This window comes from Chiloscyllium plagiosum, chromosome 24, assembly GCF_004010195.1.
Source record: "Chiloscyllium plagiosum isolate BGI_BamShark_2017 chromosome 24, ASM401019v2, whole genome shotgun sequence".
NCBI classification, from domain to species: domain Eukaryota; kingdom Metazoa; phylum Chordata; class Chondrichthyes; order Orectolobiformes; family Hemiscylliidae; genus Chiloscyllium; species Chiloscyllium plagiosum.
In genome coordinates this window covers 12,093,793-12,120,617 of record NC_057733.1, presented here as the reverse complement: position 1 = coordinate 12,120,617, position 26,825 = coordinate 12,093,793, and the positions used below count along the sequence as shown (strand labels likewise).

The window sequence follows — 26,825 nt, the reverse complement described above, 5'->3', positions numbered from 1 at the left end:
ACACATCACTCTCCATTTTCATTTCAAAATCGGGAGAGAACCCCGCAATTGCACCACTTTCACACTCTGTCCAAAGCTAAAATGGCTAACCATTCTCACATTTACATGGGAATCTGAGGAGAGATGCCATCGGTTTCAACTCAGCAAAACCTGCTGACATAAGATCATCAAAACTAGGACCAGGAGGCAGCCATCTTGTACCTTGAGCCTGCTGTGCCATTCAATAAGATCATAGCTGATCTTTTTGTGGACTCAGCTCCACTTACCCGCTCGCTCACCACAACCCTTAATTCATTTACTGTTCAAAAATCTATCTTTGCCTTAAAAATATTCAAGGAGGGAGCTTCAGCCGGGAAGGGAATTCCACAGATTCACAACCCTTTGGGTGAAGCAGTTCCACCTCAGTTCACTAAATCAGCTTCCCCTTTATTTTGAGGCTATGGCCCCTAGCTCTAGTTTCACCCATCAGTGGAAAACAACCTCCCTGTTTCTATCCTATCCGTTCCCTTCATAATTTTATATTTTTCTATACAATGCCCCTCATTCTTCTAAATTCCAATGAGCACAGTTGCAGTCTGCTCAATCTCTCCACATATGCCAACCCTCAACTCTGGAATCAAATCTCTTGGACCTTCCTTATTTGAATAACACACATAAAAACACAACATTTTTACACACAGAAGCGCTGACAAAGCTTCAAATAGCTTTTATCTGCTGAAGGTATTGTTCTAGGCGAAAGCGAGGGCTGCAGATGCTGGAGATCAGAGTCAAGATTAGAGTGGTGCTGGAGTGCAGCAGGTCAGGCACCATCCGAGGAGCAAGAAAAGCGAGGTTTCGGGCAAAAGCCCTTCATTCTGGTCAGGCATTGACATTAGAGTCTCTGTTGCTAGCACTTCTATAGAAGAATTTGTAAAATATTGCTGAAAAGAAAGGTAAGTTATGGAACTTTTCATCTTCCACTCATCAGGACAGATGCAAGAATGTAAAAATTCAAATGATTACGCCAATTTATACTCCAGGAGAAAAGACTGCTTATGGTTTGGCAAGTTGATTCTGATTTAGCAAGGTATTTCCATGGAGAAATCAATAAAGTACAATAAGTTCCCTGGTAATTCTCAAAAGACATTTGAGATTTTGGAATTAAAAGAATTGTTCATTTACTCCAAGTATAACAGTGAGCATTTGTGACAAGGAATGATGTCATCCCTTGCAATGTGGTTATATTTAATAAAGCCTGTTGCAACTCTCTCAAGAGTGGATCGCAGATTCCAATGATGACCAGATCCACAGCAAGCCTTGTTAAGAGCCTGAAGAAGTCAAGTTCATGAATGATAAACCATGAAGACAGCCCAGTGGTTAGCAACAGGAAAACAATCAGCAAAAATCAATAACATGCTCCTGTCCAGGAGCAGAGACAAAGGACTACAAAGAAGAAACCCACACTATGTTAGTGAAAGGACTTGAAAGATCAGTATAATATGGTGCCACAGCCCACACTGCAAGTTTCTCAATTTTAATTTAAAAAAAGCTTTACTTTCATCAGTACCACTAGAAAACATGCCGAGCCATGAGCGGGTTTGGGTTTGGGGTACATTCACACAGACTGCTCAGTAGATACCATTCTGCAACAAATCCGGACAAAAGAAACCAGACAAGGCCCAGGCGGTTATATCTTTGTAACCTCACACCTTTAATGCATTGTCTGAGCTGAGATGTCATTTTAAAAAAATATAAAACCTTAAGTTATCTCGAGAATGTGACTTGAAAGTAGTTCTGGGATTTACATATTAATGAACCAAAACCTGCAACCCATTCAAAAAGATGAAAGACTCAACAGCAATCTGGGTATGGACTATAACCTGGTGTTGTGCGATTTTCAACTTTGTCCACCCCAGTTTAACAATGGCTCCTCCACATCATTTTTTATGTGCACCTGTCAACAGCTGTGCTGATGTTTAAATGGATGACCTTTTGTTTTTAAATTATGACCCATATGCTTTTAACATCCACCTAGTCAAGTCCCCTCAGGATCCTACCAATTTCAATTCAGTCATCTCTGACTCTTCTGAACATCACAGGATACTGGCCTAGTCTGTCCTCAAAAGGCAATCTGCTCATTCCACTTTTCAGCAATATTCAGTTTCATAAAATGTTTTTGAATTATAAATCTGTAGCCAGAACATGTTTGGAATTTGTTACATTTCTGGCCAGAGACTGACCGAATTCTTTTGGTGCTCCCATCTGAAGGGATTGAGGTTCTGACAAGGCAGCAACATGCTTCCCTAAAAGGATGCAAGGGGGATAAATGAAGATGAGGTGAACTAACTAACATTCTGTCTAGTGATTGACTGACAGAACCCTCTTGAGCTGCATATCTGACAAAGAATATACACTATGAACATCAAATGTATTCACATTGTCTTGTAACACCTCAGATCGCAACATGGTGCATGGAGAGAAGTTTACTTTTCCATTGCACTCTCTGTACTTTCCAATTGGTAATGATTTGCATTCAGGCTGCATGCCTAACATGGAATAAATTTAAATAGTTTTAAACAATCAACACCTATTTCTGGAATATTCTGCGTGGAGAAACATTGAATCTTGTGGAACCAGCTGTAGTTGACAAGTCAAAATGCTGTGTAATAGACCTTGCAAAATGTCTGAATGAAATATTTTTGGTTTAAATCAAAGGCTAACAGTTTAAATTACTAGCTTTAGTCCAAATTCAAAAGATGGCAATCAATCAGTCAGACTTTTTGGGAGAGGGGTGGCTAATACCAGAGCAGTCACTGGTATTGAAGAGTTGGGTGGAAGAAAATATCATGTCAAATGGTTTTATATGGGAGAACGGAGTGATACAGTTGTCTGGCACACTCATAACTCACTCACAGGGTTAAGATTAAAATTTAGCCCAGGCTATGGAATACTTACACGTGAAATATTAGTGGAGACAGAAAGAGATGGAGGAGTCAGGGTGTCTAGTGCATCAGCAAACATTCAACAAGGAACATGAAACCTTGAATAGTACATGTGTTAGAAAATGTTTCATAGATGAGCTAAAGAAACAGTTGAAGAGATAGAATTGGAAGATATAACCAAAAGAAGGTGGAGAGGCTGGGAAAGAAGCTGCAGAGGACAGGAGCTCAGAACACCGTCACTGAACCATAGTTGACACAATTTCTTTCAGAAATGCTGTAACGATGCAAAGATGTAATAATTGTGCTTTGATTTTTAATTGTGCTGAAGTCATGGGAAAAGCACTCTCACTGGGGTTTCCTTAGTTTAAACATGGTCACATTCGCTTCCAGATTCCAGTTTAGATTGCCTTTCACAGGAGTTCTGAAAAGAAGTGTGGAAGACACTTACGTTCCCAACTTGAATGAGAAAGCTGCTATTCAAAGCAAACAACTCTGTCATGAGAAACTTATAATACAATGTTATTGCCACACAATTGTCCCGTAAAGTATTTATTTAAAAAACAAGTTTCCAAACAACTTTAATTCCCCAATGAGAACATGAAGATAAACTGAGAAGTCTGATTACATTATACCTGAGAAACATTGGGCTTCATTGTGATGTGCAACTGAAATCACTATATGAATCACTGATCTCCATTCATCACAAATATATCATAGATTCTCTACAGTGTGGAAGCAGGCCATTCAAACCATCAAGTCCACAAAGACCGTCCAACGAGCATCCCACAGAGACCCAGCACCTACCCTATCCCTGTAACCACACATTAATCATGTTTAAATCGACCTAGCCTGCACATCCCTGGGCACTATAGGCAATGTAACTTGGCTAACGCACCACTGTGGCTGAGGAAGGAAACCAGATCACCCACAGCACACTCATGCAGGCACAGGAAGAATATGCAAACTCCACACAGACACAGATAGTCACAGTAGGCTGGAATCAAACCCAGGTCCCTGATGCCGTATGGTAGCAGTGCTAACCACTGAGCCACCATGCTGTCACATGGGAGAAGGATCTCAATCAACCATACATGTAGACATCATTAAAGTGAAACATAAGAGGCATCCTTAATCACTGGCATATACCAGGTGAAGCTGTATAAAATTGGCATATTAAAGACAGCAGAGAGAAAAAGAAACAAACTAAGTAGTACATTTCAAACAAAGGAAAATGGAACGATGCTGCTAATGTATTAAGTTCCTTTACTGGCTCACTTTCTCAGTCTCTGCCTAGCTGTCTCCATCGCTTCCCAGTCTCTTTTCTTTTCCCTTTTCTACCCAAACAGTAGCATTTCCGTTGCTTTCCTGCTTGCTCTCTTATTAGCTCCCACGTCTCTTATCCTGGCCCTCTTATTCCCGTCCCTATTCTTGCCATGCCCTACTCTATCTTTTTACTCCATTGTCGTCACAGTTCTTCCAATTCCTTTTCCTCTTCTCATGCATGTTTTCATTCTCAGTTCATCTGCCTCTTTTTGTCACTGCCCCTCACTAATCCAATTTTCCTTCATTGTTACTTAGTTCTCTCTTCCTTTATCACTCAATGTTTCTTGATTTTCACTTTCTTTGTTGCCAAATGTTTCAAAGCACCTTCCTTAATGGGTCAATGTCTATGTCCCAACCTCACTCCTACAACTTGTTTTATTAAAACGTCTTACTGTCTATAACCATGCCAAAAATGTAATAAAGATATAGCCAGCACACACTCAGGAGGTTTCAGAAACCCATGGCTCCAGTGTTAGAAAGACACCACATGACTTAATGGTCAATCATTTACATACAGAGGTTTAGAACACCTGCTTAGCTCCAGATCACTAAAATCCTTTCTAACACAAGGCTCCCATCCAAGAGGCTAACGCACTTTCAGACATCTTTTAATTCAGGGAAGAATATCTTCATCAGATCTTCATGGGACAAGAAAACGTAGGTAGTGATTCAAGGACTATGCACAGCAAAGGAAATTCTTGAACTGGCTACAGTTTCTAATGGATTTATTCCAAATATCTTATTCAAGATTGTGTTTACCATCTGACATGAAGGGCTAATAGCATTTCAAAATTGATCTGTGCTAAGCAGATCACAAAATGAATCAAGTCATATCCATGCAGAAAATAGATTTTCTCATTTAGTTCTAGATTTCTTTCACCGATTATTTCATACATTTTCCCTTAGTTAAAATTACAATGGCCTCCTGTGTCATCACTTACCCTGCTGCACTGGAATCTTCCTGAAATACTAATGCAAGTCAATCTTCTGCATTCTGTGCTCACTATGACAATTTGGATAGTGTTGTGCCCTTCCCCATTGCCTTTGCTCTGCTTACGGAGAAAACCATTGACTTCCTGACCTGACCGACTTTACACATCACCCATCTTTAATCTTCTATGAGAGCTTTTTTTTCCCTTATTCCTTCACTGGATACACACGAGGCCAAAAGCTGTGTCGATCCTCATTTACCTTTCAAGTGAACAGCTTGCTCGGCCAACATAGAAGACAGTAAAGAATCAACCACATTGCTGCATCCAAACTGGTGTCAGTGCACTTTAGACTCCAATTGGACAAAAGGGGAGTGGAGAAGCTTGTCGCTGGGTGGAAGGGGAGCTCGATTCAAGGAAATTGATAACCACTGCTTCGCAGACTCTTTATGTGACTGAGCAATCTATGGCGCTGGACTCAAGATCCGGTTTCTATAGAATTGTGGGTTCGAATCCACCGCTTCCAGTTTTAACTGAGATTCACTTTCAGATGCTGCGCCATCTTGCTGGGAGAGGTAACGGCCTAGTGATATGATGGCTGGCCTGTTAATCCAAAGACCCGGCTAATGTTTTGGCCACTCAGGTTCGAACTGCACCACAGCAGATGGTGGAATTTGAATTCAACAAAAATCTGGAATTATGAGTCTCGTGATAACCTGGCCGACTGTCAGGAAAAAAACCCATCTGGGAAGGAAACTGCCATCCTTACTTAGTGCAACCTACATGTGACTCTAGACCCACATAATGTGATTGTGCAATGAGGGACACACAATAAATGTTGGGCCCAGCCAGCAACGCCGTCATCCTATCAATAAATAAATACATCATTTGGTGGAATAGAACTCAAATAATGTTGACAAGATCTACATTTAGGCAAAGTGTTCATCTTGCACTCAGCAAGATAAGTGACATCCATTTGCTGATTCATTCCTCAGGGAATTGCCACTAATAGGATTCCTCTAGTTTCCTGTTCATATGTTTTCAAAGTGTATATTATTCTAAATTATCTCTTCCCGACCCAATGATTCTGTGATTTTACTATACCCAATCATCAGTCTCAATTCTCCTCTTACCTCTTGGCACCTCCTCCTCAGGAGTCAGAGGGCACACTTGTACCCCACCCTTGCTGTGAAATATGGTTCAGAACCACAATAAAGTCACATCAAGAAAGGCTCCATTACCACAACCAGTGCTGGCTGCCTGGGCACTGACAACGTTTGACAGGTGGGGGAGTTCATACAGGTTAGCATGGCACACACTTACATTAATAACCCATCAACAATTGGGAATGAAGTTGCTGTAAATCTGAATCAAGACAGACCTCTACTCCAAGCCATATTATCTTGCACTGTGGGACCAGACTTCCTGACTGCAGTGATATGATGAAGTGCAATCCAAATATGGCTGAAAGCAGCATTGTGAGCTGAAGGAGCCGTGCCTAAAATTAATGATATCCAGGTCTTTACAGTCGGCTGCCTTTAAACAATCACACCATGGTCACCATAGGAAACTGGGAGATATTACAGATGCCCTTTAATTTCATATGCTGAAAGGTCCCACTTTGAAAGTGCAGTGGTTTAAATTTGTAACTGCCTGGATTGAAATCTGATACAATCTTCAAATTAAAATGCCTTCTGACAACGAAAAGCACATATTCACTGCCAAAAGTATATTAAATAATTTTTCTTTTAAGAGGGGCCATATCTTCGATTGCTGAAGTTTTCTATAAACATGCAACAATACTTGGTTTCCCACTTAGACAGAGTCTGTATGCAAGCGCTCGTGGAGTTTCAATGTAAAGGGAAACAACTGGGGAACCTGAAAACGCTGAAAACAGTCTGCAGCTGGTGGAGAAAGAGAAGAAGAACACAGCAAGCCAGGCAGCATCAAAACGTGGACAAGTCAACATTTCAGTTGTTACCCTTCTTCAGGACGGGACGGGGGTTGGGGGGGGGGGAAGATGTGTGAGTGTAGGGGCTGCTGCAGATGAGGGGGGTGGTGGAGGCAAGGTGGTGAAGTAGGGATAGATGAAGACAGATAGAGGGTACAACCTGCTGATCAATGGGAGGAGTGAATCCGGTTGGGGGGAGGGGTTGGGAAGGGAGCCAGGATAAGAGAAGAGAGCGGATTTGAAATTGGAGTACTAAATGTTGAGCCTTCTGGGCTGTAGGCTGCCTAGGCTGAAGAGGAGGAGGAGGTGTTGTTCCTCCCATTTGTGGTTTGGTTTATTGTGGCAATGAAGGAGTCTATCAGAAAGGGAATGGGAAGGGGAATTAAAATGGGCAGGGACTGGGGAGGTCTGTTCAGCCCCTTTAGGCCTGGCTAAGATGCTCAGTGAACCATTCCCTAAGATAATGTTTGGTCCCCCCGATGTAGAGAAGAGCATTAATGTGTCAGTTTGATGAGACCTTTCACCAGAACCGCAGTTTCTGGTGAAAAAAAAAGTCACTGACAAAGAACTTGCTTGACGGATGCTGACAGCTGCTGAGCATTTGCACCATTTCCTGTCTTCATTTGTTGAAAGAGCTCACCTTGATGAATTTCTCCAATTGTTGCTTATCCTTCTGAAGCCTAGCTACTGCATCATCTCTCTGGTTCAATTTCTCTGTCAGGGTCCACAGTTTCTGATTTGAGCTCTAAGAATAAACACAGACATCAGATTTGAAAGGCTATCCAAAATTTTTTTGGGGCTTTTCAATACACTAGCGAATCTGAAGTTTCTTTACTGTCTATGTATGCACGTGTTGCATACTGCAAGGTCTGAATAGTGAGAAAGGACTTATCAGCTTATAGCTTCATGGGATGGGGGCGGGGTGTCACTGGCTCGGCCAGCATTTGCCGCTTATTCCTATTGCCCAGAGGGCAGTTAAGGGTCAACATTACACTGCTGAGAGTCTGGAGACCCACGTAGGCCAGACCAAGTATGGATAACATATTTCCTTCACTAAAAAATGACATTATAGAACCAGATGGGTTTGTAATGATAATCAATAGGGCGAACACAGTCATCAGGCCAACTTTTTTTATTCCATGGTAAAATCAGAAGTCACATGACACCAGGTTATAGTCCAACAGGTTTATCTGAAATCACAAGCTTTCAGGGCACTGTTCCTTCATCAGGTGAATCGGTTCGAGAATTTTAACAAGGTTTCACCTGAGGAAGGGGCAGGGCTCTGAAAGCTTGTGATCGCAAATAAGCCTGTTGGACTATAACCTGGTATCGTATTACTTCTTTGTCCACCCCAGTACCGGCATTTCCACATCATATTGCAAGATAGAATAATTAAAATTTCATATCAATTTTGGAAGATGGTGTCAGGATGATATTCAGTAATTTAAGATTATTTAATGTCCAAAGTAGTCCAAACTCAATTGCTACTTTCTATTAAATTGAGTTAAGACCCAATTGGAAATAGTCCATCTTTAACTAAGCCCCAGTACTGTGTACACCATCACAAACATCTAAATACTCAAGTGAACAAGATAATCAACTTGCCTGATGGACTGCTATGCAGGACACAAGTAACTCACACGAGGTTTCGTCATTAACAAGAAAATAACTATTATTTGAAAATAAATGCTTTAACAGGAGGGGAAAAAAGCTAATTTACTACTGTGCTTTTTATGCCCTTGTCAAACCACAAGCACACATTTATTCATGAATAAGAAACAAAAAGACAGCTTGACACCAATATTATGGATGAAAAGTCCAGGCCACAAGGTGGAAAGCAGTTTCTCACAGTTCTTTTGATTTTAATCAATGACAACATTATGTTGCCTGCAGAGCAATAATCAGCCTTCAATTTGATGACCTAGGTCTTTTGGTGTATTAGAACTCTTTGGCTACTCTGTACACACGAGTCAACAAATGAACCAATCCAAGGGCAGTCAGCGAGCAGTTTTTCCTTAAAGACTCAAGATGCCACTATCACAACATAACCATTACGCTGCAAAAACAACAGTTTTGTGCAGCTAACAAAGTACACCAAACAATCCCACTTGTTTTCTCAAGTTGCAAAACTCTCTAGGTATTTTAGCAATACAGGAATATCTGACATCCGCGTTCAGTTACTGGACTAAAAGGAAAACGTGGTTCCCTAAATGTGTTAAAAACTGAGATTAAGGTAACTTCTAAATGTTTGAAACTGATTAAGAAAATAGATCTGAGGCAAAAATTTAAAGAGCGAGAGAGATTTAAAAGAGTGACATGCATTTATACAGCACCTCACACACTGTCAAGATGTCTCAGAATGACTTACCAGATAATTAGCTACTTTCGCTGATACGTCACTACTGTAGGTAAAAACAAACAACCAACTTGCACGTAGCAAAAATAAAACACAACAATGAGATAATCTTTTTTAGTGATGCTGATTGAAGGATCAATATTAGCCAAGACTCTGGGGAAAACATCCCTGCTTTTCTTCGAATGTCAGGGGATTTTTCACATTAACAGAAGGGGGATGGGAAGAGTGCAAAGTGGATATTTCATCTGAAAGTAACTCCTTGAACAGTGTAGCACTCCCTCAAAAAACTGCATTTAAGCACTCAGGTTTTTGGTGTGAAAACAAAACCTTTAGACAGAGGCAAGAATGCTACCCCTGACATTTAATGAACAATATAAAACTACAAGGGGATTTTACATATTGCAGGAAATTAAGTTTTTCATCTGTAGCATAAACTATTGTGTTTGGTTGAAAACCGGCATTCTTGCATTAATCCTGACCAATGCAAGACAAAGGGCTTTGACAACATGATGCTTTTCTCAGCAACATTCAAGGACAGGCCTCTTCTGAACGGACGAATCAAAATAGGCTGACTGGCCTTCACCGAATGGATGATGATTTGTGATCGTTTGAAATACAATCTCCTTAAATTCAACCTTGCACCACCATGTACACTGTACCTGACCACACCCAGGATCTACTTTGCAGCATCAGGACAGATTTTCTGTTGGAAATATATTTTCAAGTCACTTTAGGTCCTCGATCACATGACGTAGTAAAAAAAAAGTGCCTGAAGCAAAAATCTGAATTGTCAGGCTTCGTTTCATTAATTTGCAACAAAACAGGTATAATGGCAAACAGTTAACTGTGACCATGACAACTATGGGGAGCACAGGAAAAAGACTGATCTGTTTTCATAATCAAAACAATCTTTGTTCTGCTCTTCATTTCCTCACTCGTGTGTACAACTGCAGAAAAAATTTGCAACACCAATTCAGGTTAAAAAAAAATTCAGCACCAAACTAGTGTTATCTTTTGTGTTAAGATTAGATTACTTACAATGTGGAAACAGGCCCTTCGGCCTAACAAGTCCACACCGCCCCGCCGAAGCGCAACCCACCCATACCTTACCTAACACTACGGACAATTTAGCATGGCCAATTCACCTGACCTGCACATCTTTGTGACTGTGGGAGGAAACCGGAGCACCCGGAGGAAACCCACGCTGACACGGGGAGAACATGCAACTTGCACATGCTCCTGCTGGGAGTATAGGTACACTGTTTTCACCTAATAGAGATAGTGTTGCATACTCTTGTTAATCCCCAACATGGCATGTGCTTAGCACATTCCATCAGACTGGTCATGAAACAGGCCGAAAACCGAAAAGGCCACCCCTGTTTACGAATGGTAATAGCTAGCCTGGAGAACCTCCAAGTTTAAAACAGGAGGTGAGGTCAGATTGCAACCCAGCATTTGATCAGACACAAGGGAGATAGGTAGGGAATCTATTACTATCTCAGCTCCATGGGATATTAATTAACATTTAACAATTAACCCCATGGCTGGGATGACTCATGGGTAGCCTTTCCAGCCCACCAATGTCCACCCAACGGCCTTATCCCAAAGTGCTATGCAAATGGTGGGTGGGAGACTGATCACATTGGGAACAGAAGTAAACTGATGCTTGTGGGCACCCAGGGATGGCCCCTCACGGCAGAGGCACCTGGCATCAGTAGGCAGGGTTAGACAGGGCAGGGTGACTGCCAACACCCTGACCCCACGTGCATCCCCACACCATGTTTGACAGTCATCAACTACCTGGTGCCCGGGATACTGAAACATTCCCATGCCTTGGATGGATTGTATGCCAGCAGCAACCACCACCTTCCTAGTGCTGCAGGCACAATGGATAGCTGTGAACTACTGTCACCCGCACCCTGTCGGGTATTGTTCCAGGGAAGGGGCTCCACTGTTCAGTTAAGTGTCCAAGAAGCACCTACTTCATTGGGATTTCCTTAATTAGAATAGAACATAGAAATTTATTGTCATATATACTTCTTCAAAAGAAAAAGTAAAAAGTTTTATAAGTTGCCATCCCTTGGCACCTGTATTAAAGTCACAAGTCATAGATAAGAAGTAAAAAATGAAGACAAAGTTCATTTCAGATTAATTTCAGTTCAGAGAAAGCCAATTAAAATGAGAAATACTGAAATATCCAGAAGATACCGCCAAAGACTAAACCTGGAGACTGACATGCCAACTGAGACCATCGTCTGGGACAAGGTGACAGCCATGCTAGGATGAAACTGCCTGCTGCAGGAGCACACGGAACAAGACCTCCACACTGGGCTGAGCTGCCATGCTACCAGGACAAGACAGTCAAACCTGGAAACTGTCCCCACTGGGCTGAGACCACCATGCCGGGTTTTGCAAGCATAGGCTAATTGGGTCCAGCCAGTAACCTTGCTTTTGCGAGCAGCCAGAGGGGTATGCTGTTTGATGTGATCAGCCAGTCTTCATGACACAGCATTTTTTTCCCCCCCTCTTTTTTAATATTTTATTAAACAATACACAGTTTACAAAACAATTAACAATAACAGCTGTATACAGAAAAACAGCAATTTTACAAAAGGAGAGGAATGGCAAAACCAGACCCCATACCCTACCGTTCAACCAGTTTTCAGGGAAATGAGGATAAACCGCAAAACCCAATTTCACTCATTACAAAACAGTAAGTGACATTCGTACATAAAAGACAGTCCAATTACATAAAAAACACAGCATACAATACAGATGCCAGCAAGCCACCGGCCCTCCCACCTTCCGGCCATTCTAAAGCAGCTCGCCCCTTCCAGCTCTTGGTCCATCCCATGATCTTTCCAGTTCTCAGTCCGCCCTGACACACCTTCCGACCACCTCTAGGACAGCCCAGCCTGTTTCTCACCCCCAGGATGACAGCGGTCAGGGTGGCCTACACACCTTCCAGCTTCCCTAACCGCCCTTTGCGCCTTCTGGCCCAGGAACCCGCCTTGGGTGACAGTGCTGAGGACGGTCTACCCACCCTTTTGCCGACCTCCATGCGCTATCCGGCTTGTGGATTACCCTGACACACTACACAGCTTTTTATTTATATTTTTCTTCTTTCTTTCTTTGTCAGACTGAACAGAAAGTCTGACACTCCTGTTTCTTTTTGTTACCCCCCACATTACCGCGTAACTGCGGTAGTGCTTATTTTCCCCCCCCCACACCCATGTTGTGTGTGACACAGCTTTTTTTTCCTCTGGTCCAGGGACAGTCCCCTTCAAGGAGGAGAGTCCTTGTACGTGCACACACTCACACTGATCCAGCTCTCGAAAGGAAAACACCCGAGTGGCCAGTGACAAGCAGTGCCCTTCACATCAAAGGGCAAAATTGTGTGATAATTCCCTGTTTACTTTTTTTTCGACATTTGTTTTTTTATATAACCCCACACTAACTGTGGTGGTGTTTATTTTTTCCCCCAGCATGTGACACAGCTTTTTAATAAAGCTTGACAATTAACTGTTAAATCATCATCAATTGCTACATTCTCCATGGCACTGCCTCTATCAATTGAGTTCTGTTGCTAATCAATCAGCATTCCCCTCTCAGGCTGCACAGATGTTGTGTATCACCTTGAATTGATATTCTAAATTGTTCTGATGGGCGCATGATGAAAAGTTTCAACAAAACTTGTTGTTTTTCCAATAATACTCAAGATTCATATTGCCAAGTACCAGATCAAGAAGTACTCAATTCCTGTACTTAAACTTTATTTAAAGATAAGCATATTTGCTCAGTTATGTTCTGCTAGATGCGAGAAATTTTGATGGAAATCAGTCAGCTACAGAATTTATCGATAAGCTTCGTGAAAATCACACTAACAAAAAATAAATAAGATGTGAGATTGGGCTCCGAATGGCTCTCTGGGAAACATGCAAGATCCCGGTCACCTCTCGCAAATACTGCCCAAGCATTCCATGTCCATCCCCATCCATTTACAACAAGGGTAAAGATTCCACTGTGTTATTTTGAAGAGAAGGAATTTTCTCCCAAAACCCTGAACAAAGCCCATCATGAAATCGATTAGAGAGTTGGTGGTCATCCATTTAATTATCGTTTGGTGGGCCTTGTTGCATACAACTTGGTTGACCCATTTCCCTATAATTGCATAAAAGTGACAATACTGTAAGTAATTAAAATCAGTCTTAAGGCATTTTGGAAAATATGAAAAGAAATTTAAATAGTAAATACACCAAAAACTTGATAATGCAAACTAATTTGGAGAAGTTAATTCACAAGTTGTCTAAACTGCACCGACCATTAATGGGAATAAAAGTTATATGCAACTGTTCTTTTAATACCCAGTTGAAATATCAACTATTCTGTACTCATACCATATCCAAGAATGCTTCAGACCCATTCTCTCTTACAACGGATAGCTAAAACATGTTTGAAGCTTTCAAATCTTCACCTTATACCTTCAACCTCCACTTAATGCCTTAAGTTTCCACCTAACATTTAAATTTTCTATCCCAATGAAATACCCTGCTATCCTGGATTCTCAAACCATTATTCCAAGACATGGCCTGCAGGTATAACTATTCACTGGTTACATTCCTGTCAGTTCTGAGTGGGTAATTTATCATCTGCTTCTGCCTGTGACAGATGTTTGGATCAAACACTCATCACACTTTGTCTCTAGAGAGCTGTCATTTGTCACTGTTCATGGATGCTCCTTTTTGATCTGAATTGCGCTGAAGTTTCTTAACTTTTCTTTGAGAAGTACAATTTCTTTAGCAGTTGGTTACATCCAAGCATATCCTTGGTTCCTTCTGTATTAAGATGGACTGTAACAGACAAACCAACCAAATGCCTGCCAGGTCATCTGTACATTGCATTAGTGGCTGTAATTCTGTGCATGTCTGGTCACACTTGTGAACTCAATGGAAAAACATTGCCGTATGTCAGACTACATTGGGGATTCTGACAGTCAAGTGGTTAATGCTGTGTGGAATTAAACAGTTGCTCAAGTACTTTCCTAAATGGGTAGCATGACATGACAAAAGTCAAGCTTACAAAATTTTTTACCCGGTGGGCAATTACTTTCAGAAATTGCCAATTAAGATTTCTATTTCAGCCCACATGACTTGTTAAAAACAGATTACATTTTTTCTAAGAAACTTTCAAACGTTGGCACAGCAGTCTGAGAGATTGCCAAGACGTGGGAGCAATCACTTAAGATTACTGTAATGATGGAGTGAATGACTGGGTTCAGTCAGTTTTGTTCTAGTTTGACAGTTGCTGCTTGGGCCAAAGTATGACAATGATTATGCATGTTGGAGAAATCACAAGCACACCGAAGTAAACAAATCAATGAGAACTGGGATATCCATGAGCACTTCTTTGAAGCAAGGTATTATTTCTGTGATTAATTGCATTATATTTTTCATCCTTTCCCTTAGGAGCTTCAAAGGCAGAAAGACTTCAATTTACATTGTGCTTTTTTTTTAACAACAATCCTGGGATCTCTCAAAGCACTTTATAATCTCTGATGTACTAGTGAAATGGAGTCGGTGCTGTAGAACATCAGCAGCCAATGTGACCAGAAAGGTGTGATCGACAGCAACTTGGCAATGGCCAGATTGTGTGCTGGTTGGGGAAAAAGCAAAAGACAGCAGGAGGAACTCCTCTCCTTCAAAATAAGGACATGTATTCTCTCATATAGGGAATCTTAGGTCAGCATTTCATCAAAGACATCATTCTTGCAATCAATGCAAGAACTCTCTCAGCAGTGGGCAGCACGGTGGCTCAGTGGTTAGCACTGCTGCCTCACAGCACCAGAGACTTGGGTTCTATTCCAGCCTCAGGTGACAGTCTGTGTGGAGTTTACACATTCTCCCAGTGTCTGCGTGGGTTTCCTCCGGGTGCCCCGGTTTCCTCCCACAGTCCAAAGATGTGCAGGTCAGGTGAATTGGCCATGCTAAATTGCCCATAGTGTTAGGTGCATTAGTCAGAGGGAATGGGTCTGGGTGGGTTACTCTTCGGAGGGTCGGTGTGGACTTGTTGGGCCGAAGGGCCTGTTTCCACACTGTAGGGAACCTAATCCAATAACAATAAATTTTTTTTTCAAAACTGTCCTTATGTATCAATCACAGATTTAAAAGCACATGTCTACAGCAATATTTAGATGCACCACTCTCTGCTTCAAGGACAAGTGTGTTACACAGAGCTGTGGACAGTAAGGTGGCAAATGACCAATTGGCAAGGTTTTGCTGATGGAGATGTCCCCAGACTATAGCATCCTTTCTTTTCCCATTATTTGAATACTGTTGGGTTAAAACTTGCATTTTCCTGTTAAGGACACATATGTAGACACCTACAATTCTTGGTGGCTCTCTCCCCCAGCTATGAATGCTTAGTGATAATTGGAAAAGCTCTAATCATATAAATCAAGATAAGCAAGGTGGATTCAAAAAGTGTGCAGGAAACACAATAGACATCAGCAATTTGTACAGCTAATTTTTCACTCCACTATACTTCCATTCAGTGTAGTGTGTGACCATTAGCTACATGAAGTCTCATGCTGTCATCCCACAGTCCAGTTTAATCTAGACCATAGATTTACATACCACACTTGGCACAAATTAAAGTTAGATATGACTTTTCATTCAAAATTGCAACTGGTGGTGTAAGTAAGTGTGTCTTAAGCAACCCACAGAGAATGTCTTGTCTTTACTACGGACATAGCAGAGGACATGATCCTTACAGAGAGAATGCACCATGTGGACATTTCAGAGAGAATTGCATCTATTGAAAGAGGTTGAAATAGCATACTGCATTCATGTATTCTATTTAATATCATGGCTCCTTTTTGAGAGTCAGACAGCAAGTAAATCTTCACCCCCTGTATTTTCATCTTCTCTAGAGTCCCACACAAACCTATCCCAATCACATTTGTTTCTTATGCATCTATTGCCACATAGCAACACAATGCACAAAGACAGAATCAACTTCAACAGGTATTTCACTGCTGAGTGTGACGTGCTAGAAAATCACAGCAGGTCAGGCAGCATCCAAGGAGCAGGAGAATCGACATTTCAGGCGTAAGCCCTTCATCAGGAATGAGGCTGTGGGCCCCAGGGCCCGAGGGAGGTGTCCGAGTTGGTCCAGGTGAATTTGAGGTCAGGGTGAAAGGTGTTAGTGAAGTTATGAACTATTCAACCTCCTCATGGGAAATCAAGATAGCACTGATAGAGTCAGTCATCGATGTAGCAGAGGAAAAAACACAGACTGTTCCACATACCCGACAGAGGCAGGCATTGCTGGGGCCCATGGTGAAGATGAGACATTGGGGGCCTGGGGAAACAAAAGTCTTTGAGGTGGTGAAGGGAGTGGGTCATGTCCCGAACACATGTGGGGAGTTCCTGGACTAAGAGGGACAGGACAGTGTCAAAGTATGCGGAGAGGAGTTCAGTGGGACAGGAGCAGGCTGAGACAATGGGCCAGCTGGGGCAGTTTGTGAATTTTGGGTAAGAGGTAGAACTGGGCAGTGCGAGGCTCCCGGATTATGAGGTTGGAGGCTGTGGGTGGGAGATCCCTAGAAGTGATGAGGTTGTGGATGGTCTGGGAGATGATGGTTTCGTGATGGGAGGCGACTGCCATCAAGCTCTATTTTTCCATCCCATCACTTCAACTGCCCCCATGCTGTCAATGTTTCTCGAACATTCAGTCATTACCTGATCAGTCATTATTTGCTCCAGCTTAACGCAGCAAAGACCTCATCTATCAGCACTGGGTCTGCCCATAATCTCCTTTCCTTTGCCATCAACTCCAACTCCTTTACCACTCATGGTCTCAGATTGAGTTAGACTGTTCACAAGTTGGATTCCTGATGAAAAGCTTTTGCCTAAAACGTTGAATTTCCTGCTCCTCGGATGCTGCCTGACCAGCTGTGCTTTTCCAGCACCACGCTCTCGACTCTAATCTCCAGCATCTGCCTCATTTTCGCCTGTTCACAAGTTAAGCCTAACCTGGAGATGTGGGCTCACAGCAACATCTCCATAACCGTTTATTTGCCATCACATTTCACTGGCCAGCTCAGCCCCATTACATTAAAATCCCGCGATGCACCTTTGTCACTTCTAGATGAGGGTACTCCCAATTCTCTGCCTGCAGGTTGCCCATTCCCTGTGCTGCATGAACCTCATTTGTTTAAAGGAACTCTGTTGGCACAAATGCAGTTCCAAATCAGGTCAAACTGATCATTGCTCTTACCTTTGAACCCTTACCCAGGGATGCTGTTCCTCAGTGTCTCAATCCCCATTCTTGTCCTCATCCTTCAAATTTTCGGTGTTTTTTAACCATCCATAGACTGGGAAAGAGATCTGAAATATTGTGAGCAGTTTTGGTCTCCTTATTGGAAGATGGATGTTCTGGTTATGGAGGAAGTGGAATAAAAAGGTTCACCAGACTGTAATGGCAGGGCTGATATATGAAGAGAGAGACTAGTCTGGTCATGACTGCACTCACTGGGGTTTAGAAGATTGAGGATTAACCAATAAAATCCTAAAAGGATTAAATAAACAGTGGAAGGATGTTCCCAATGACTGGGGATTCTAGATAGAGTGTTGAACACTCTAAGGATTCAGGGCAGGCCATTCAGGATTGCGATGAAAAGAAACTTCTTCACCCAAGAGAGTGGTAAACTTGTGGAATTCCCTGCCAGAAAAAGCAGTCAAGGCCAAAACACTGGATGTTATTAAGGAGTTACGTCCAGTTCTGGGGGGCTACAGGAATCAAGATGGTATGGGGAGAATGTGGTAACAGGATAGACAAATCAGTCATGATGATATGGAATGCTGGATCAGGCTCAGAGAGCCAAATGGCTACCTCCTGATCCTATTTTGTGTTTTTATCTACCACCCTCATCTTTATCATCTTCTCCAATCTTACATTCAGCTCTGACCGTTGTTGCTCATCAGTAGTTAGCTTGTTCTATTAGAGTCTTCAGCAAATTGCCTCCTCCTCTTTTTGTAACCCATTAGCAGCATACCCTTCCACATGCCTGGGATCCACTCTCTGTAAATGTTCTCTTCAAAACTAAAGCTCCATCATGCAGTCAGGAAATGGCTTGGCACAACACTTGTTTCATCTAGTGCCACACTCTGAGGATACTCAACAGCTTCATTAAAGACATGATACAAACGCAAACTGATGTTCCTGTTACACGCCTGAATCCCAGGATTTACAGAAAAATTGTGACTAACATCTGACTCATCTCGATTCTTGCCTCTTAGGCTTTCTTCAGTTGAAATTCCAGACCTTTATATATATTTGTGCTCCAAAACACACTCCTGTTGGTCTGTCCTGAAACAGTCTAAGCTAACCACAATGTATGTTTTCTTTCTGCTGTTTGCACCCAGAAGTTCAAAGTTAGTTGACAGTCCAAGGTGGTTAAAGAGTTACTGCCAGAAAAGATAAATGATCTGTACAATATTATTCCCATCTGCATCAGTGATTTATTATTTTAAAATTCATTTCAAAGAGTCTGTTTATGTGGAAGGATAATTATCTGTTGACAGGTGCCATTTCTGATCCTTTGCATACTGATGTAAAAATCACAAGGGCAGCTTGAAGTTTCCTTTAAAAAATAAAACCCACTTCTCATGCTGCAGTGAAATGTACTGCACAAATAAACTGCACAGAAATACCAACTTGTGCCATACTTCTACATTAATGTCTAAACTTAGTAACTTGGTATCAAGGATCTTTTAGAAGTATTGAGTCTTTCAGGAATAGAAATAATAGTGGGTTATAGTGTAATACGGATGTTAGGAATCATATCCAAATTAAATCTGATACTATTTTCTGTATCCCAGTTACAATCAACTCCATTTTGACTGCCAGTATGCCAGTTTGCATTTAATTAACACTAGTGTTCCAAAGGTCTAAAATAATGATGTGTTAGTGACATGAAAATGACAGCCTCTTCCACGAAGGAACATTCTATTGTAGTGTAGCTAAGCTACAACGTTTCAGGAAAGACTGTATACCCTGCATTTAAAGATTGAGAGAAGTGACTTGTGAACGACATGATATGACTTGTGCTGAGCTTCTGAACTCCCTCAAACTACAAATAAAACTAATTTACACTTAGTGCAAACAACAGATCCTGGCATTCTTGAGCCATAAAACCAGCACCATCTGGTCCACTAGGTTATTCCACTAGATTTTGGTATTCCTGTTTCGAGCAACAGAAACTGTCCTTTTTGAGAATTCCGGCCACTCACTGTATAATTACCACAACTAAAAGGGGTGATTACTGTCAATTACTGTGGAGATGAAACTGACAGAATTTGAATCATGTTGCCAACGTTTATGATGATTCCGTAGATTTACTTTGGGTTAAATGGCTGGTAAGCAAATGCTCTGCTTCATTAGTTTAAGACTTTCAATCAGAAGTTTTTCTTCAGTGAGAAATTCCACTGGACAATGACAATGTCATTTCATTAAGTATTTTGTGAGGCCATCTTGCAGGTGCCGTTTTGAGGAATCTCCTTCTAGAGGGTAGTGGTCATGAGGTTGGAAGATGCTGTTGAAGGAGCCTTGGTGAACTTCTGCAATGCATCTTCTGATAGTAAACAATGCTACAGTGGAGGAGGGGGTGGATGTTTGTGGATGTGGTGCCATTCCAGTGAGCTGCTTTGTCCTGGATGGTGTCAAGCTTCTTGAGTGTTGCTGGAGCTGCACTCCTCCAGGCAAGTGGAAGTGTCCCATCACACTCCTGACTTGGACTCTGAAGGTGGTGGTTGGGAGAGTGTGCTGTTGAAAAAGCACAGCAGGTCAGGCAGCATCCGGGGGGAATTCACCACACTCTTGATCTGGATCTCCAGCTCACTGTCCACTGCTCTGAAGGTGGTGGACATGTTTTTGAAAATCAGGTGATGCGTTATCCACTCTTAAATCTCTAACCTGCTTTTGTATTCACTCACATCATGGCTGATCTTTGGTCTCAACTCCACTTTGCTGTTTTCCCTCCAATACCCTTGACATCTGGGTTTAGCAAAAATCTTTATAATTTAGACTTCAACAAACTCAATGATCCGGGCTTCATTACTGTCGAGGGAAGAACATCCCAAAGACTAATGGCCCTCAGCGAAAAAAAATTAGAGTCATTGAATCATACAGATGTACAGCACTGAAACAGACCCTTCGGTCCAACTCCTCCACGCCAACCAGATATCCCAACCCAATCTAGTCCCACCTGCCAGCACCCGGCCCATATCCCTCTAAACCCTTCCTATTCATATGCCCATCCAGATACCTCTTAAATGCTGCAATTGTACCAGCCTCCACCACTTCCTCTGGCAGCTCATTCCATACACATACCACCCTCCATGTGAAAAAGTTGCCTCTTAGGTCCCTTTTATATCTTTCCTCTCTCACCCTAAACCTATGCCCTCTAGTTCTGGACTCCCCAATCCCAGGGAAAAGACTTTGTCTATTTATCCTATTCATGCCCCTCATGATTTTATAGGCCTCTATAAAGGTCACACCTCAGCCTCCAATGCTCCAGGTAAAACAGCTCCAGCCTCTTCAAACTCTCCCTATAGCTCAAATCCTCCAACCCTGGCAACATCCTTGTAAATCTTTACTGAACCCTTTCAAGTTTCATAACATCTTTCCGATAGGAAAGAGACCAGAACTGCATGTAATATTCCAAAAGTGGCCTAACCAATGTCCTGAACAGCCGCAACATGACATCCCAACTCCTGTACTCCATACGCTGACCAATAAAGGAAAGCATACCAAACGCTTTCTTCACTATCCTATCTACCTGTGACACCACTTTCAAGGAGCTATGAATCTCTTTATTCAGCAACACTCTCTAGGACTTAGCATCAACTGTAGAAGTCCTGCTAAGACTTGCTTTCCCAAAATGGAGCACCTCACATTTATCTAAATTAAACTCCATCTGCCACTTCTCAGCCCATTGGCCCATCTAATCAAGATCCCGATGTAATCCGAGGTAACCCTCTTCGCTGTCCACTACACCTCCAATTCTGGTGTCATCTGCAAACTGCTAAGTATGGGGTAACAGGTATAAATTAGAAGGGCTGGATCTGGGTGGGATGCACTCTGGAGGGTCAATGCAGACCTGATGGGCTGAATGGCCTCTTTCTGCCCTGTAGGGATTCCATATGCTTTCCTTATTCCTTGCTGCATCTGCTGACTAACTTATTTATGATTCATGTACTAGGAGATCCAAATCTCTCCATGCCCTGAGCTCTCCATTTAAAGACTTTACTGATATCCTACCAAAGTTCTGTTTAATTTCATTGTTGAACCACAAGAAGTGAACTTTAAACTTAAACTCTCTCTGAGGAGAGCTCTGTGAAATGTGAAAATATGGTACAGATTAGGGCCACCTTCCACTGATTTAGCTGAATGTATAGAAAGTTGTGTGCTGTATTCCTGAACCTTGTACCCAACACAGGAAACACTCCACCTGGAGACTAAGCTAAAAAGTTTAACAATTATCTCCTCGTGCAATCCATACATTTGCAGACGGACATGTGAATTTTCTAGAACTGCCAAATATCTCACAAATACCTATTAAATTAGTTGGTGAAAGAAAGCTTGATTTGACAAGAGACCAAAAGAATACAACTGTTCCTTAGAGACCCAGATTCAAGCCAGGAGGGCAGAGATGGGCAAGAAAACCCAGAAAGCCTATAACAGCCCTCTGTAGAACAATCCAATCAGTTACAACTCCCAAAACTATCCCTGCTGCCCTTTAAAGTTGATTCCCCTCATGTACATCCGTTATGGTTTCCTTCTTGCTAACAGTATGCCTGAAGCATGAATAGCTTCACACTGGCCGAGCTGGACATTGGGCTAATGATCCCAGCCTCCAAATAGATAGGCCCGAGGCTCATTCAACATGAGATTTCAGGCTTCATCTGCCCAATGTCCATGAACTGAATAAGCCCACTGGGCATCCAGAAGTAGAATCCTGGCCAAGGTCAGTTTGAATTTGGGCTCCTAGTCATTGGCAGGTAGGGTTTGGAAGAGAAAGAGCTTGTTGCATGGTTCTCTGAAAATGGAGTCACAGGTAGACAGGGCAGTGAAGGCGACTTTTGATGCACTGACCTTCATCAGTCAGGGCACTGAGTATACAAGTTGGGAAGTTATGTTGCAGTTGTACAGGACATTGGTGAGGCTGCATTAGAGTATTGTGTTCAGTTTTGGTCACTTTGTTACAGGAAGGATGTTATTAAACTGGAAAGAGTGCAGAAGAAATTTACAAGGATGTTGCCTGGACTCAAAGGTTTGAGTTATAGGGAGAGGTTAGACAATTTAGGACTTTTTTCTTTAGAGCACAGGAGACTGAGGGGGGAGACTTATAGAAGTGTATAAGATCATGAGACAGCATGGATAGGATGAACACACACAGTCTTTTTTCCAGGGTTGGGGAATCGAGGGCTGGAGGGCATCAGTTTAAGGTTAGAGAGAAAAGAATAAAAGGGAACCTGACGTGCATTTTTTTTTACACAGAGGGCGATACATGAATGGAATGAGCTGCCAGTGGAAGTGGTTGAGGCAGGTCATGAACAACATTTAAAAGACATTTGGACAAATACATGGATAGGAAAGGTTTAGAAGGAAATGGGCCAAGTGCAGGGAAATGGAGTTAACGTGGGTGGACATTTTGATCAGCATGGACCAGACTGAGCCAAAGGGCCGGTTGCTATGCTGTAGGACTCGATGACTCTAAACATTCGGTGGGGGTGGGGGGGTGTGGTAACCAAGAGAGGAACAAACACAGTAAGGATAAAAGATTTCATTCATTGCCACCTGTACCTAAGTACAGTGAAAAGCTTTGTTTGCGAGCACGACAGGCAGATCGTAGTAAGCAACGACCAATAGCATATAGGGTGAAAAGAAACTGGACAGTAAGGCACGCAGGTTACACCACACACGACATATACTAGGCAAGATCAAAATTAACCAGATCAGCAATATTTGGTCAGAAGTCACAACACCGGGTTTATAGTCCAACAGGTTTATTTGTAATCACAAGCTTTCCGAGCACTGTCCCTTCGTCAGCTTGGTATGCCTCACTCCTAACTGTTTTTCTGATGTAAACATTCCCTCATCTTTCCCGGTTGCCTGGGACCATCACCGACACTTCCCAGCTGTGGCCTCTAACTGTAGTGGCAACTCCCCTCCTTCACACCACCCCCACTTACCCCAGAGGATCCACCGAATGTTCACAGTTGTCAACAATAGACCTCTTGTAGCAACAGAACAGTGACAACCTTTCAAAAAAAAAAGGTACCTCACTGGCTTGAATACACTTCGGATGTGCTGAGGTTACAAAAGGCACCAATTAAATTCCAGTCTCTCTTTACTCGACTTCCTAAAGAGATATTACCAGTGTGCTTCAGTGATATGGTTTCAGAGGATCAGATGTTGCTGCTGGGTGGAACAAAAGGGAATCAGTTTTGAAAAATTGAACTTTTTATTAAAAGAAAAGAAACTCTGGCAGTATCCATAGCCACCAAATTAGACTAGTGCTGAATGGGGCCTGTGTGAAACCTTCCGTGACACATCCCTTGTGGTAACGTTGAATTCCCAACTTTAAAAAGAGCACATTTTGCCTCAGTCATCCCTTCCCTTTACACTGACCATGGAAGTCTACTTGATAACAATCTGGGCTGTGGTCACCAGGAAATGGGTTAAGAATGTGAAGGACCTTTAAAACTGCATGGCCCTAACCTTTCCAGCGATCAATCTGCGCTGGAATTGAATGGAGCCTGCAGGGCTCAGAGAACTGTTTACAAGCTGACCCAGTGCCCAAAGCACCTATTCACTTCAATAAAAGGCACTGTTAACATTAGTGTCATGTTTGAATGCATCGCAGAACTGCCCCCCTCTAGTATTACAAGTTGCTTGTGACCTTCTGGAACATTCCCCTCCACCCACCCCCCTGCAGATTGAAAGTTCGTACTTAGAGTTCCATGAAAGAGACTAAATGCCTCAGGAATTCAAGAGTCATCACCTGGACACCCCTGGGAGTAACCTCAGGGGAAAAAAAAAACAACGGTGCTTTTACTCACTTTCTTTCAATATTTGTTATTTCTATAACAAAGAAACAAAAAGAAATAAGGGACAAAAGGGTTATTTGGTATGGAGCAAAACTGGAAAGAGAGAGGATGGAGACAGGAGGTTATTGAATACTGGCAACCCAAATGGGTATCCTTATGAATTGTCAACTGCACAGCATCAGCAATAAACAAACAAGAAACTAATCACATCCACCCAGTCACAGATCACTTTACCCACACCCCTGGTCATTCTCCATCAACTCGGAGAGTTGATCTACACAAATATAGATTGTCCAACTCTGCCCAGTTCTGACAGCACTGTGTTGGCACCAACCTCCTGAACTAGCACCCTGGCTCTCGCCAAGTGGCAACCCACAAAACTAATACTTTGCAGTCGTGTCCTGATTTCACCTCCACTCCCATCCCTGCAGTGCTTTCTCCCACCCTCCCACCCACCCACACAAAACAAAACACCATTTGTTTTAGTAGGATAGAAAACTAGAGATCTTCACGTTACAATAACTGCTATTTTAACTGAGTGTAAATAAAGGAAGCTCCTTAACAAAAAAAAAACTGCCTATAATAGATTACTTACCCATACAGGCTCAAACTATGCAGTGACCACAAAAACACTAGAGGTATTTTCAATAAGCATAGCTAATTCAACTCACCGGCAAAGAATGATCTGCGGAAAAAAAACCCTCTCTCTTTCCATGTTCACTTCAGACAAAGTTTCCAAATAGTAATTCACCCACATCATAATAGAGGCAAAGAGTCAGCCAAATGGAAACTCAAATTTTGTTAGTTTTCAATATGCTTCCTGTGAGGATTCAATCTACAATCCCAGAAAAGAAAGACAGAGGTCTATGCCTGCCAATCCATATCATAAATACATATAAACCCCCTTTGGGCTTGTGTCTGAGGACTGAGTTAGCTGTCCAAACCAACATAAAGACATAAACATCTTAGACATTGGTTATAATCAAGTAAACATCCTGTGGTTTTGCACAGTTTATTTCAAGGTTTGTTATATCGAAGATATAAACTCACACACATGCACAAGAGGCCAGAAGACAGTTTTGGGTGAAATTTGAAAGCTGTTTACACAATTCAGTGCACAAAAGAAACAGGTGGCAAGTGTGTATTCTGTACAACCGCCATGAAGAAACTCAGGCTAAGTACAAATTTAAGTTGTTAAACATTTCTCTTCCTTCAGTTATATCTATCCAGCCTAACCCCAATCTGTCAGTGATTTCAACAGAAGAAGCCTCAAAACTAATGGTGAACAAATCCCGAGCCTCCTCTGCTGCTTTTGATTTAATGCCTGAGGAAACAAAGTTGATGATTTTGAAGGCTTTGCTTATGAAACAATTTTCAGTCAGCACTGGGTCACACTTCTGACAACCCATTTTAAGATACCGCTTAGTGTGATGAATGCTTGTCATATATTTTTATTTGGAAATTTGGTTTTGAAAGTAGAGGTAAGTTAGTTTTTGGTTTTCTGTTCGGTGCGGATGATTTGCTTTCTTCTCAAAACGAAAAGGTGGTCAAGAATGCACTTTTTCCAGTAGCTCTCAAGACAGTATTTCCTACTAATTATATCACTTGAGTTAAATCACTACAGAAGCTGCATTGCTTGCTCTCAAAGTTGATGTATTTTCTGCTATTAACACCTACTTGCCATCTCCACAATCATCAGCACCGTCTTTGCCTTTTGCTGTTTGCGGCCTCACCATCTGTTCCCCCTTGGTTCTCCCCACCCCACCCCACCCCCAACAACATTGTCAATAGTATAAAAATCAGAAGACATATGAGCAGAATTTAAGCCAGTCAATCAAGTCTGCTCTGCCACTCAATCATGGTCGATAGGTTTTCCAACCCCTTTTTACCTCATAACCTTTGATCCTCCTTGGCAAACCAAAAAGTTATCTCGGTTTTAAATATACTCAATGATCTGACCTCCATGGCCTTCTGTGGCAATGAATTCCATAGATTCACCACTCTCAGAACAAGTTTCTCATCTTCATTCTAAAGGGTCTTCCCTTCACTCTCATGCTGTGCCCTCGGGTCCCCATCTCTCCTGCCAATGGAAACATCCATTGGACTCCTCCATCGCCACATGCAGGTCCTTGGACTCCTCCATCGCCAAACCATAGCAATCATGGCTCAACACTTCAACTCCCCCTCCCACTCCACCAAGGACATGCAGGTCCTTGGACTCCTCCATCGCCA

The 26,825-nt window shown here is 42.2% G+C and overlaps 1 protein-coding gene across 11 annotated transcripts in view; it reads right to left on the bottom strand.

The window, feature by feature from the left end:
* The window catches only part of LOC122562023 (myosin-16), a 277,196-nt gene that overhangs the window by 133,579 nt on the left and 116,792 nt on the right, over window positions 1-26,825 (bottom strand). For 6 of the 11 annotated variants that reach the window (XM_043714428.1, XM_043714426.1, XM_043714433.1 and 3 more), the window contains one exon: window positions 7,765-7,869. The exons of the other annotated variants lie outside the window; for them this stretch is intronic. In XM_043714428.1, coding sequence (XP_043570363.1) covers window positions 7,765-7,869 — 105 coding nt within the window. The remainder of the gene's footprint in view (window positions 1-7,764; window positions 7,870-26,825) is intronic. 11 annotated transcript variants of the gene reach the window in all.